Source organism: Pristis pectinata, chromosome 6 (genome assembly GCF_009764475.1).
Source record: "Pristis pectinata isolate sPriPec2 chromosome 6, sPriPec2.1.pri, whole genome shotgun sequence".
NCBI classification, from domain to species: Eukaryota; Metazoa; Chordata; class Chondrichthyes; order Rhinopristiformes; family Pristidae; genus Pristis; species Pristis pectinata.
Window position 1 is genome coordinate 87835360 of NC_067410.1, and position 12297 is coordinate 87847656.

At 39.2% G+C, this 12297-nt stretch overlaps 1 protein-coding gene across 6 annotated transcripts in view; it reads right to left on the bottom strand.

The window, feature by feature from the left end:
- LOC127572130 (polyamine-transporting ATPase 13A3-like) overlaps nucleotides 1–12297 on the bottom strand; it is a 95746-nt gene that overhangs the window by 50834 nt on the left and 32615 nt on the right. For 4 of the 6 annotated variants that reach the window (XM_052019073.1, XM_052019075.1, XM_052019071.1 and 1 more), the window contains exons 7-10: nucleotides 11134–11203; nucleotides 4485–4619; nucleotides 3036–3108; nucleotides 1325–1456 (exon numbers count right to left, since the gene is read on the bottom strand). In XM_052019073.1, coding sequence (XP_051875033.1) covers nucleotides 1325–1456; nucleotides 3036–3108; nucleotides 4485–4619; nucleotides 11134–11203 — 410 coding nt within the window. The remainder of the gene's footprint in view (nucleotides 1–1324; nucleotides 1457–3035; nucleotides 3109–4484; nucleotides 4620–11133; nucleotides 11204–12297) is intronic. The other 2 variants (XM_052019074.1, XM_052019076.1) reach the window with 2 other exon arrangements.

Sequence of the window (12297 nt, forward strand, 5' to 3'; positions counted from 1 at the left end):
TAGTGCGGAGCAGTTCAGTTATGAGAAGAAACTGGAGAAGCTAGGTCTGTTCTCCCTGGACTGAAGGAAGTTAAGAGGGGACATGATTGAGATGTACAAAATAAGGGGTAGAGATGGGGTAGCTGCAGGAAACTTTTCTCCATATTAGAGGTATATAAAACTAGATGACATAGATTTAGGATAAGGTAGGGGAAGAGATTTGGAAGGGATATAAGGGGAACCTTCTTCAGCCAGAGAGTGGCAAGTACCTGAAATTCACTGCCCGAGAGAGTGGTTGAAGCATTTAAGGTATGTCTAGATGAGCACTTGAATGACCTAAGCATAAAGCATAGAAGACAAAGCATCAAGTGCTGGGAGAAGAGATTGATGTGGAAGGTTGCCCAGTGGTCAGCGTGGACAAGTTGGGCCAAGTGGCCTGTTTCCAGGCTGTACGATTCTATGACTCGATGACCTGAAATGTTAAGTATTTCTCATTCCACAGATGCTGCCTGAACTGCTGTGTGCTTCTTGCATTTTCTGTTTTTATTCTTACTGAGGCCTAAAAAGTTTCCATTGCAATTCCAGCTTGATCTCCATGCTCTTATACTCTGTTCCTCAACCAATAAAGTTAAATTATTTGCATTTTTTCCTTTAAGCTTGAGTCACATCCCTTTTTCCTAGTTTGTCACAATCTAATAGATATTGGCCTGGATTTTCCCAAATGATGCCTCCTGCCAACATTCTCTGCTTACTGACCCAGGTCCATTGAGCCGATCTTGTATGCCAAATGGTCCTGGAGAGGCGAGGCCATAAAGTTATAGAGAGATACAGCATGGAAGCTGGCCCTTCAGCCCACAATGACCATCAAGTACCCATTCTTTTTTTTACACTAATCCTACTCTAATTTTATTCTCTCCACATTCCCCCGATTCTACCACTCATCTACATACAAGGGGAATTTACAGTAGCCAGTCAAATAAATGGGCCTGTTTTTTGTACCATGTCTATGGGCTGAGGTTCTCCAGCATTTACACAGCAAGATCCAGATCCACCACTGATCTTCAAATACAGATTCGATCAACAAATCTCATCCAGCAAGATCTGAACTTCTTGCAGTTCAGAATTTGCCTACGCTTGGGTAAGTGCCAACAGTACCATGTGGAAATGCCAACACTAACGAAATGCTTAGCACTTACCTAGATTTTTGTTTTCTTCAAGTATACTGAATTTCTTAGATGTTTATTTTCATAGGAGAATTATACTGAATAAACTTCAGAAAATATCGTAGGATTAATCAGAATGGATTAAATGATACCATTTTCTTTTATCCATCATATTTAATTACCTGTTAACATACTTTCATTAACGATGCAAGTGCCGCTCAACAATACTGAATCACAAGGCATTACAGTTCCATTAGATGGAATGACTAATATGTCACCAGGCACTAAATCTGTAGACAAAGTTTCTTCAATTTCTGAAATATCCAGAACACAAAGTTTTATTTTCCTGAGATCAGGGCAAACATTTTTTTTAAATATTTGAAATGCAAAACAAATCACACCAGATATATTTGCACATAGACATCACAAAATTACAAATCAGTGCAAAACTACTTTAATTCCTTCTGTTTTCATTTCTAAAGGTGGGGGGGGGGGGGGGGGGGGAGGGTGGAAATCAGCAGTGGAGAGAGTTAGCAGCTTTAAATTCCTGGGCGTAAACATATTGGGTGACCTGTCATGGGCCTTGCACATAGATGCAATCACAAGGAAAGCATGATAGTGATGACAGTGTCTTTACTTTCTTACGAGGTTCAGCTTGTTACCGAACACTCTGACAAAATTCTACAGATGTACTGTTGACAGTATCCTGGCTGGTTACATCATGGTCTGGTAAGGCAATTCGAATGCGCAGGAACGTAAGAAGCTGCACAGAGTAGTGGACTCTGCCCAGTACATCACAGGCACATCCCTCCCCACCATCTGTAGTATCTACGGAGGAACTGCCTCAAGAAGGCAAAATCTATCATCAATGATCCTCACCATCCAGTCCATGCCATCTTCTCACAGCTACTATCGGGCAAGAGGTACAAAAGCCTGAAGTCCCATACCACCAGGTTCATGAACAGCTACTTCCCTTCAACCATTCTGTTCTTGAACGAGCTGGCACAACCCTAATCACCAGGGCTTAGCAACACTATGATCACTTTGCACTAAAATGGACTTTTTTTGTTCCAATCGTGTTCTCTCTTGTAAAAATTGTGTTTAATTAATGTTTATGTTTTTCTTGTGAATGCTGCTTACATAATGTTATTTGCCTGTGATGCTGCTGCAAGTTAGCTTTTCGTTGCGCCTGTGCATACATGTACCTGTGCATATGGCAATAAACTCCACGTTGACTTTGAACTGGGAACATCTGTCCTAAACAGATTTTCTTTGTTCACCATTTTTAATCAGGAACAAATCAAGTGACATTTGCCTGATAGTTATTATAATGTTATGAAAATCATCAGAGAACTATGTTCACATCTTTAAGGAAAAAAGGATATTTGGAGCAGGAGCTTTGAAAGGAGGTGAGTCTCTGTCCTTGTGCTTATGAGCTTCACCTTGCAGAGCCAGGAGTTGGAGCAAGATTTGGAGGGGGAACTTTGAAAAGAGGAGAGTCTGTGTGCTTGAGTGTTTCACCTTGCAGGAGTCTAATACAGGCACATTTGCAAATTGTTCTATTTAGTGTTAACTCTTCAGGCATTACTACCTCAGAATGTTAAACTAAGTACATTTCAACATGGGAAATGCACTGAAACAAAATAATCATAAGGGAAGCATTCAGCCAAGGCTACAAAGGCTGAGAGGGAGATTTATTACTGAAGAACTTAAATCCTAACAATGAGGTCAGACATATTCTGACACAATCTAAAAAATTAGTTAAGTTATAGAGCTTAAAAGGTAAGTGCTAAAACTTTAAAATCTACAGTACCTTGTCAAAATAAATATCAACAAACGTGGTTCGAGTTTACTTAAAATCCTTTCTCTTTGAAAACTTAGAAATTCACCTACCATTGTCTGGTCTGCAAACTGAAACTCTGACAGTGCTATGGGCTGCTACCATGTCATGTAACATAATGTATTGCTGAAAAAATAAGCAAACCAATTTATTAAAATACAGTATAATTGTATATTTCCACACGCAAAAAAATTCCACCTTACCTGGCTAGAATATAGATATTGCTGGACCAAAAACAAGTCCACCAAGCTATGTTTCTACCATCCTAGTACACTTATCATATGACACAATTATGACTAATCTACTTGTCTATAACAGAACAAAGCATGGTGGAAGGGAAATCCCAATGGTGAAGTGCTTTGGAAATTATAAATCTAAAGTGACCTGTTTTTCTCAAATATGTTTCACCACCACATATCATCTCAAATAATTAATGCACTGTATCACAAAATGAAGGAGGTTGGTGGGCAGTCAATCTGAGAGCACCCATTGTTCCATTCCAATTGCATTCCCACCAATGCATAGTCTTAAACTTTCAGTAGAGTTAGCAGGAGCAAGGTGGGGCAATACATGCATCGTCAGACCCTCAATGCAATTTTAACAAGGAATCACACTGTTCCATTCAACAGCAACCCTTACTGATGGCACTGGCCAGAACCACAGAAACGGCTAACCTCAGCTGCAATGAATCCCTACATGAGATCACTGTTCTTTTGTCCTGATCATATTGACAGGAGTTTCAAACTCCAGATTACCTACATATAATGTTTTTCTTCGCATTACTGAAGTCTAACTGCTCATCCAGTAGTCATTATTGCAAGTTTCATTTAGATGGAAGATGACTTGAAGCAAAAGGAACAACAATAACAAATAATCCTAAGAGGCAACTAGTGCTACTAGGAAAAGGATGATAGTGCACTTCTGAGGTGTTGAGAGGGGTGGGGAGGTGGCAGGAAGGCTGGTAATGAGAAAGCATTCTTTTAACCTCCCTATCCACTTTATCTCATATCAGCACTGTTATCCTTTCCCCAGTAGCATCAGGTGCCACTGATGCCACACCTCGTGCAAGAAGTCTTCTTCCATCTAAATGAAACTCCCATCCCTATTGAATAGATGTCCCCAGCTCAAAGGCTCTACAACCACTTGGAGAAGGAAAGCAGAAGCCAAAAGTTTGTGTCAGAGTCTTGGTGCTTCTCAGGAACTTTAATTATAAACAACTTTGCTCCAGATGAAATGCATGACAATTTTTTTTTAGTAACAGAAAATAACTTACAATGAAATGTTCTGCTTCTAAAATGGAATATTGAAATGTCCGTATAATGTAATTCTTGAGTTGATTTAAAATGTAAATAATATCTGCTGAGAAGGCTTTGCAAATTGAGAGAAGTCCCTAACTAGAATAAATCAATTTCAACTGACTGCCTTCCTGACCTTTGTTTTTATAACAAATTCACTTTCAATTATGTCATCTGCAGAAGTTCACCAATGCTTTAAAATCTTACCTTTCTAACTGTATGTAGGGTGGTCACAATCGATATAACTGACATTATGATAATTGCCACACCGTAATAATAATAGCCATTAAAAGTCCAAACAGTAACACTAAATAGTTGAAATATGTAGAAAGGATTAAGCACCTAAAAAAGAAACAGAATATTCACCATAATTTATTTGCTGTCCAAAAATGCACCTCCGAATTTAATAGTCATAAATTAACTAGACCTCAAATTTACCTCTAAACAGCTTCATCATATACATACATCAGATTGCAACCATTTAAATAACAAGATTTTATAAAACTACGCAATTCTTTTGTGATGAGAAGAGTAAGGAGCTCTCAAATACTTCACAAGATAAAATAAATTACATTTAATGTTTAATATTTATTGAATATTGAAAATGTAACTAAGTTTGTCTACACAAAAACTATGCAGCAAAACACGAAATATCAACCAAAATGAATGTTAAAGCTATACATTTTTAAGTTTTGGCCGTGCAAAGTCCAATTCAGGAAAAACAAAAAAAACACACAGATGCTGCCCACAATTGTTGGTTATGCACTCAATTTTCCAAAGTAATCCACCACAGGCTGAAGTATGTAGGTATCCTGAAAAGTACTCAGCACATCAAGCAGCTTCTGTAGGGAGAGAAATGAGTTGACATTTTAAGAAAATGTCCTTCATCAGAACTTGAAAAGCGAGAAAGCAAGTTTTAATGTGCAGAGAAGCGCAGAGGAGAATAGAGGGAATGTCTGTAAATAGGGTGCTGACCAAAGTCATCAAGGTAATTGGTAATTGGTTTATTGTCACACATACCGAGATACAGTGAAAAGCTTTTGTTTGCATGCCGTCCGGAGAGAACATTCCATACACAAGTACATCGAGGTTGTACAAAAGAAAAAAAAGAATGCAAAATATAGTGTTACAGTTACAGATAAAGTGCAGTGCAGGTAGACAAATAAAGTGCAAGGGTGAAGACGTGATAGACTGAGAGATCAAGAGTTAATTTTTATCGTGTAAGAGGTCTGTTCAAGAATCTTACAACAGTGGGATAGAAGCTGTCCTTGAGCCCGGTGGTATGTGTTTTCAAGCTATTATCTTCTGCCCAATGGGAGAAGGTAAAAAGAGAATGACCAGGGTGGGAGAAGTCCTTGATTATGTTGGCTGCTTTCCCGAGGCAGACAAAGTCAATGATGCGGAGGTTAGTTTTCCGCAATTTCTTGTGGCCTTGGGCAGAGCAGTTGCCATACCAAGCTGTAATGCATTCAGATAAGATGCTTTCTATGCTGCATCTGTAAAAATTGGTGAGGGTCATTGGGTAACAATGACTTTTAAACAAAAGCAGCAATTAGAAATAGAAGAGAAGAAACAAATTAAAAGAGAAATGTATAGTTCTATCTGTGGGGAAGAAATAAAGAAAAAAGTAGTTAACTGAAATTGTTAAAATCATTATTTAATCTCTAGGGCTGAGATGTACCCAGACTTAAGATGAGGGGATATTCATCACGCCTACATTGGGTGTCATTGAAACAATGTAGGTCAAAAACAGATATCATAGTGTGAGTGAGATGGAGAATTGAAGTGACAGGTGACTGGGAGCTCAGAGCTACCCTCACAGACTACAAAGCTGATCTGTATTTGATTTCTTCAGTGTAGAGGAACCACCATTGTGAACACCATATGCAATAAACTAGATCAGAGGAAGAAATGTTTGGATCCCTGCATAGTAGCAAGGGAAGAGGTTAAAGGGCAGATGTGGCATCTCTTGCAGTTGTACAGGAAAGTGCTGTGAGCAGAGGAGAGTTTGGTGGAGATGAAAGATTGAAGCAGGGAACTACAGAAAAAACATTTTGGAATGCTGAAAAAGGTGGAAGGGGAAGAGGGGAGGGCAAGTTGTGTATGTTGGTGGAAGATGGCAGAAATTTTGAAAGATGATCTGTTGAATATGGTGAGGTGGAATGCGAGGACAAAGAGAACCTTCTTCTTGGAGGCATTAGTAGTGATCTTTCAAGAATCACTCGATTCAGAAATAGTTCCAGAGGACTGGAAAATTGCAAATGTCACTCCACTCTTTAAGAAGGGAGGGAGGCAAAAGACAGGAAATTATAGGCCAATTAGGCTGACTTCAGTGGTTGGTAAGATGTTAGCATCCATTATCAAGGATGAGGTTTCAGGGTACTTGGAAGCATACGAAGTCAGCACGGTTTCCTTAAGGGGAGATCTTGCCTAACAAATCCATTGGAATTCTTTGAGGAAGTAGCAGGCAGAATGGACAAAGGATGTTGTTTACCTGAATTTTCAGAAGGCCTTTGACAAGGTGCCATACATGAGGCTGCTATACAAGATAGGAGCCCATGGTATTACAGGAAAGGTAATAGCATGGATAGAAGATTGGCTAACTGGCAGAAGGCAAAGATTGGGAATAAAGGGGGCCTTTTCTGGTTGGCTGCCGGTGACTAGTGGTGTTCCTTGGGGGTCCGTGTTGGGTCCGCTACTTTTCACATTACATATTAATGATCTGGTTGACTGAATTGATGACTTTGTGGTCAGGTTTGCAAATGATGCAAAGATAGGTGAAGGGGCAGGTAGTGTTGAGGAAGCAAGGAGTCTGCAGAAGGACTTGTACAGGTTGGGAGAATGGGTAAAGAAGTGGCAGATGGAATACAGCATAAGGAAGTGTACGCAGATAATAAGGAATAAAGGTGTAGACTATTTTCTAAACAGGGAGGGAATTCAGAAATCGGAGGTGCAAAGCGACTTGGGAGTCCTAGTGCAGGATTCCCTAAAGGTTAACTTGCAGGTTAAGTCAGAAGTAAGGAAGGCAAATGAAATGTTAGCATTCATCTTGAGGACTAGAATACAAAAGGATGTAATGCTGAGGCTTTGTAAGACTTTTTATTCAGACCACATTTGGAGTATTGTGAGCAGTTTTGGGTCCCATATCTAAGGAAGGATGTGCTGAATTTGGAGGAGGTCCAGAGGAGGTTTATGAGAATGATCCCGGGAATGAAAAGGTTAATGTATGAGGAGCATTTGATGGCTCTCAGCCTGTACTCGCTGGAGTTTAGAAGGATGAGGGGGGATCTCATTGAAACCTACTGAATATTGAAAGGCCTGGATTGAGTGGACATGGAGAGGATGTTTCCAGTAGTAAGGAGACTCTAGGACCAGAGGGCACAGCCTCAGAATAGAAGGACATCCCTTTAAAACAGAGATGAGGAGGAATTTCTTTAGCCAGAGGGTGGTGAATCTGCGGAATTCATTGCCACAGACGGCTGTGAAGGCCAAGTCATTGGGAATATTTAGAGCAGAGTGTGACAGGTTCTTGATCAGTAAGGGTGTCAAAGGTTATGGGGAGAATGCAGGAGAATGGGGTTAAGGAAGGGAAAATATTGAATGGCAGAGCAGACTCAATGGGCCAAATGGCCTAATTCTGCTCCTATGTCTTATGGTCTTGTTCGGGTGGGGGGGGGGGGGCGGAAGGTGGGTGGGAGCAGAGGTGCGAGAAACAGAAGAGTGATGGTTGAGAGTCCTGTCGGCCATGGTAGAGAGGAAGTCCTAGTTAAGGAACTGGTATCGAACATCTCATCAGAGCAGCTGCAATGGAGACAGTGAAACTGGGTGAATAAAATGGAGAACTGAAATTTTGAGTTCATATTCAACTGCCAATTTCCATAGAACTCCCTCATTTACATGGTCCACATCTGACTAGCATCTATTTTGACATCACCATCTCAGAGAATAAATTAGAAACCAATATCCATTATAAGCCTGTGTGCTCCCATCATTATCTCATCCACACCTGGTTTCCTGCAAGGATTCTATTGTATGGAGATCTGATGCAAGGTTTCAACCCTAAAAGTCAATAATTGCTCTCCCCCCCACACAGATGCTGCTTGACCCACTGAGTTCCTCGAGCAGACTGTTTGTTGCTCCAGATCCCAGCACCTGCAGTCTCTTGTGTCTCCATTCCATTCTCCCAGGTTTTTTGGTTTCTGACATATCTCGTCTGATGACAATACTTTCCATCCTAGTGCCTTTAAGGTAATGTCTTTCCTAACCATGGCTTTCACTCTACCATAGTTGACAGAGCTCTCAGCCATGTCATCTACTTACTGCACTTCTGTTCTCACTCACCCCCTCTCCTCCCAGCTAGAATGATAAGGTTCCCTTTATCCTCACCTTCCACCATATCAGCAGTTCCCACATTCAAGGTATCCTCCTCTATAACTTCCAATACCTTCAATGGGATTCCACTGCAACACACACCTTCCCCCTCCCTCTCAAAAATCTGAGAGCACCATTCTCTCATGATTCCCTGATCGATTCTTCCATTTCCAACTACTCCCTTTCTCACAGCTCTTTCCCACACAACTACAGGAGATACAATATCTGTCTTTTTACCTTCTCACGATCCAAGGACCCTAGTAGTTTTTCCAGGTGCTGCAGCAATTCACTTCACACAATTTGGTGTATTGCATTCAGAGCTCACAATGTTGTCTCCTTTAACTAGAGAAACCACATGTGGATTGGGTGATCACTTTGGAAAACACCTGTTAGTCCATGAACCCAAATCTGATCTCCCAGTCTCTTTGATTCTCCATCCCACTCCATCTTGCATTGCAATAATGCCCAATGTAGGCTCGAAGAACAACACTTTATCATATGTGTGGGCAGGCTGCAGTCCTCAGGATCCACTTAACCATTTCAGGTAACCCCTTTTTTCCTTTCTTTCCCCACAGACGTGGATGTACTTTTCCATTTCAATTTATTTCCTTTTTCTCTACTAAATCTAAATGCCATTTTTTAAAGTAATTGTTATCTTGATAATATTGGTCTGTGGCAATGACAAACATTCCCTCAGTTCTCTCCACCCCCATCCCTCACTGTAACTTAAAGTTTGCTTGCTTTCTTATTTTTCTTGTTTCGGTGAAAAGCCTTCGATCTGAAATGCCAACTCTTTTCTCTCCCCACTATTGCTGCTTGCTTGACTTGCTGAGTGTTCTGGCATTTTCTGTTTTTGTTTCAAATTACCAATATCTTTTTTTCCTCTCTTTGCACCAAAACGCAGGTACTGATTTCTAAATAGGATATCTAATAAAATGGAAGTCATCAGATCCTACAGCTTAAAATAGAACATTGAATGTGATTATGCACATTTGAAATTGTAAAAGCAACCTAACTGATCATTTCAAGTTCTTTTAAATTCTTTCAACCTGGATTATGCAGATTGAGTTTTAATAATTCACAAATTCTGCTAAAAATGTAAAATTTAAGCTTGAAAGAGTTTTGCAAAATATTTTTATTCCAGGCATGCTTCTGGTAGTCAGCATTTACTGGCATCACATGGAAGAAAATAACAGGACCACATTAATTTCAGCTCCTGGAATCATCCTCACCAATATAAACATTAAAGTTATGTCTCATGTCTTAAGAAAAGCTTATATCTAAATTAAAATGGCTGACCAAAGCACAATAGGTACACTAAAATCACTATAAAGCCATTGTGTTGTACATGATATAATTTGAGCACTCTGTGTGGTTTGCTTCATCCATAATCAGTTAATTCTATTTAGCACAGAAAGAGGTTACCTCGGGGCACCTGACTTGGCTATCAACACTTACTGCACACAACTGACATCTGGACCAATGAACATTGTGCTGTATTTACTTTCTCAAAGAGAACTCTTCCTCACTGACATCAACATTTTGCTTAAGTCCTTTTGGGTTGATTGCTGAATGATATCTATGTGAACAACTAATAATAGTGAGATCAAAAGCCATGTTTATGGATATCACAACAGCATTCAAATCTCTTCAGAGTTTCAAAGTTGACTATGATGTCCATGTGGGATACTTGAATGCATCAGATGTAGCTGCTACATTGCTACTTAAATTAATTCAAGGGCGACATTGAATTTTGTTTTAAAATGCAGGCATTGAAGATGAATCCTGACCTATTAGGTACGTTTCTGACTAGTTTGCAATCCTTACAAAGTTATGCAACACTAGCAATGGCACAGGATCAATAAGCTATATGAGAATTGTGCATTTCAGGTGGTTGGACACTTGGCACTGTTAGGCTACCATTAGGCCAGAGGGGTGGGAAAACTCTTGTTGCCAGTTTCCCAGAGGGATGGTACAGTTCTTGACAACTCTGTTTATAATTATAACAGAGCAGCATACACAGAAAGACTGACATGGATGAATGTCAAGCTGCTTTGCATGTTCAGAGAGAAGACAATGACAATGGGACTGACTTTTAAAAGATGGGATATATTTGTATTATATTGCCTGCAACTGATAAAGGTATTAAGAATAATTGAGGAATTCAGAATGGGACATCACTGAACTTGAACTAATTAAAGGAACATTCAAACAAAATATGCCTTCAGAAAGAGATGCATGTGTACAGATTGCAGAAAAAAAAGTGTAGATATTACATTAAATAGAAAGATCTGCCATAGCCTATTGAAAAGGTAGAGCAGGGTTGATGAACAGATAGGCCTGTTCCTCTTCCACATTTCCAAACCAAAACATCAGCTAACAATCTACCATTCTGCAAATTAAAATAATAACAGATGGTAGGGAGGAGGAAGAAACCAATCAATAGATATCTCCATTACATTACCATTTTTCTCATAATACCCACCTCATCAATTAATAGTTTAAATACAGAAGGAACTTTGACTTCAACTTCATTTGCTCCAAAAAAGAGCCTGCTGCACAGAAATAAAGGTGAATAATATATTTAGTACAAGGAAAACAACATAGACAATATTAAATTAAAACAATTTTCCAAAAACATTCCAACTTTACAGTGACAATGCTCTATGTGGTCATAATGTATTCCCTTTCAAGCAGTAAGGACCAATTTATTTCCAAAATTATCTTGAAACAGATATTTTTAAAACAAAATTTAAGAAAAGCTATCTGCTTAGCTAAACCATATAAAATGATTTTTTCCAACAGAAATTCTTTTTCACGAGTTCATCTTTGAAGCTACAGCTCAAAGTGAAACAGGCAGATAAATAAAGAGGAGCATTTTATGAGGATTTAGTATGAAACATGGAAGAAAGGAAAATAGTTATTTTATACGAAAACAAAAGAGAATGTAGGTAATGGAATGTAAATTTCTGCTCTGTCTTTGACACAACTCCCAAATTAAACAATCTGATCTCACCTGGAAGTTGTCAGGCTGTACTGCTCAATATATTAACATATAATAATGTAACAAAAGGACATTACAACAGTATGGATTTACAATTTCAATTGGATATTGTGCCTTTCATAGTTGTTTTTGGGCGATTCTCCAATCTACCATCACATAGACCGGATGCAATTCAATGAGAACACATATGAATCAGTAAGCCACTTTGAAGCAGCAACTGACTGTAGTACAGTTGACATAAAACAAAAATTCACTTCACAGTCCCAGAATAGTGAATATTTTTCTAAGTTAATGGTCTAACTTAACTTTTCCTATTCATCCTTCTGTTTGTGATCAATTTCAGTCTCCTAGATCAAAGAAAACCAGGAGACTACGAGAAAGGATACCTTTCTCTAATGTGGCCTTTTCCTCTGCTTTCTGTTTCTTTGGATCATTGGAAGGAGGGTGGTCTCCTAAACGTCCAAATTATTTTGTGATCATTCAACAGGCCTGTTGATGAAACCAGGATCCTGTTCTACTGCAGCCCCAACACACAAAAAGTGTTTCTGCTCCAATGATTAAATTATTCCAACAAATTTGACCCTCCACAAATCTTTGATGCCAGGTTGTTAACATCTAACAATATTACTTCTGTCCTTAAGGGTG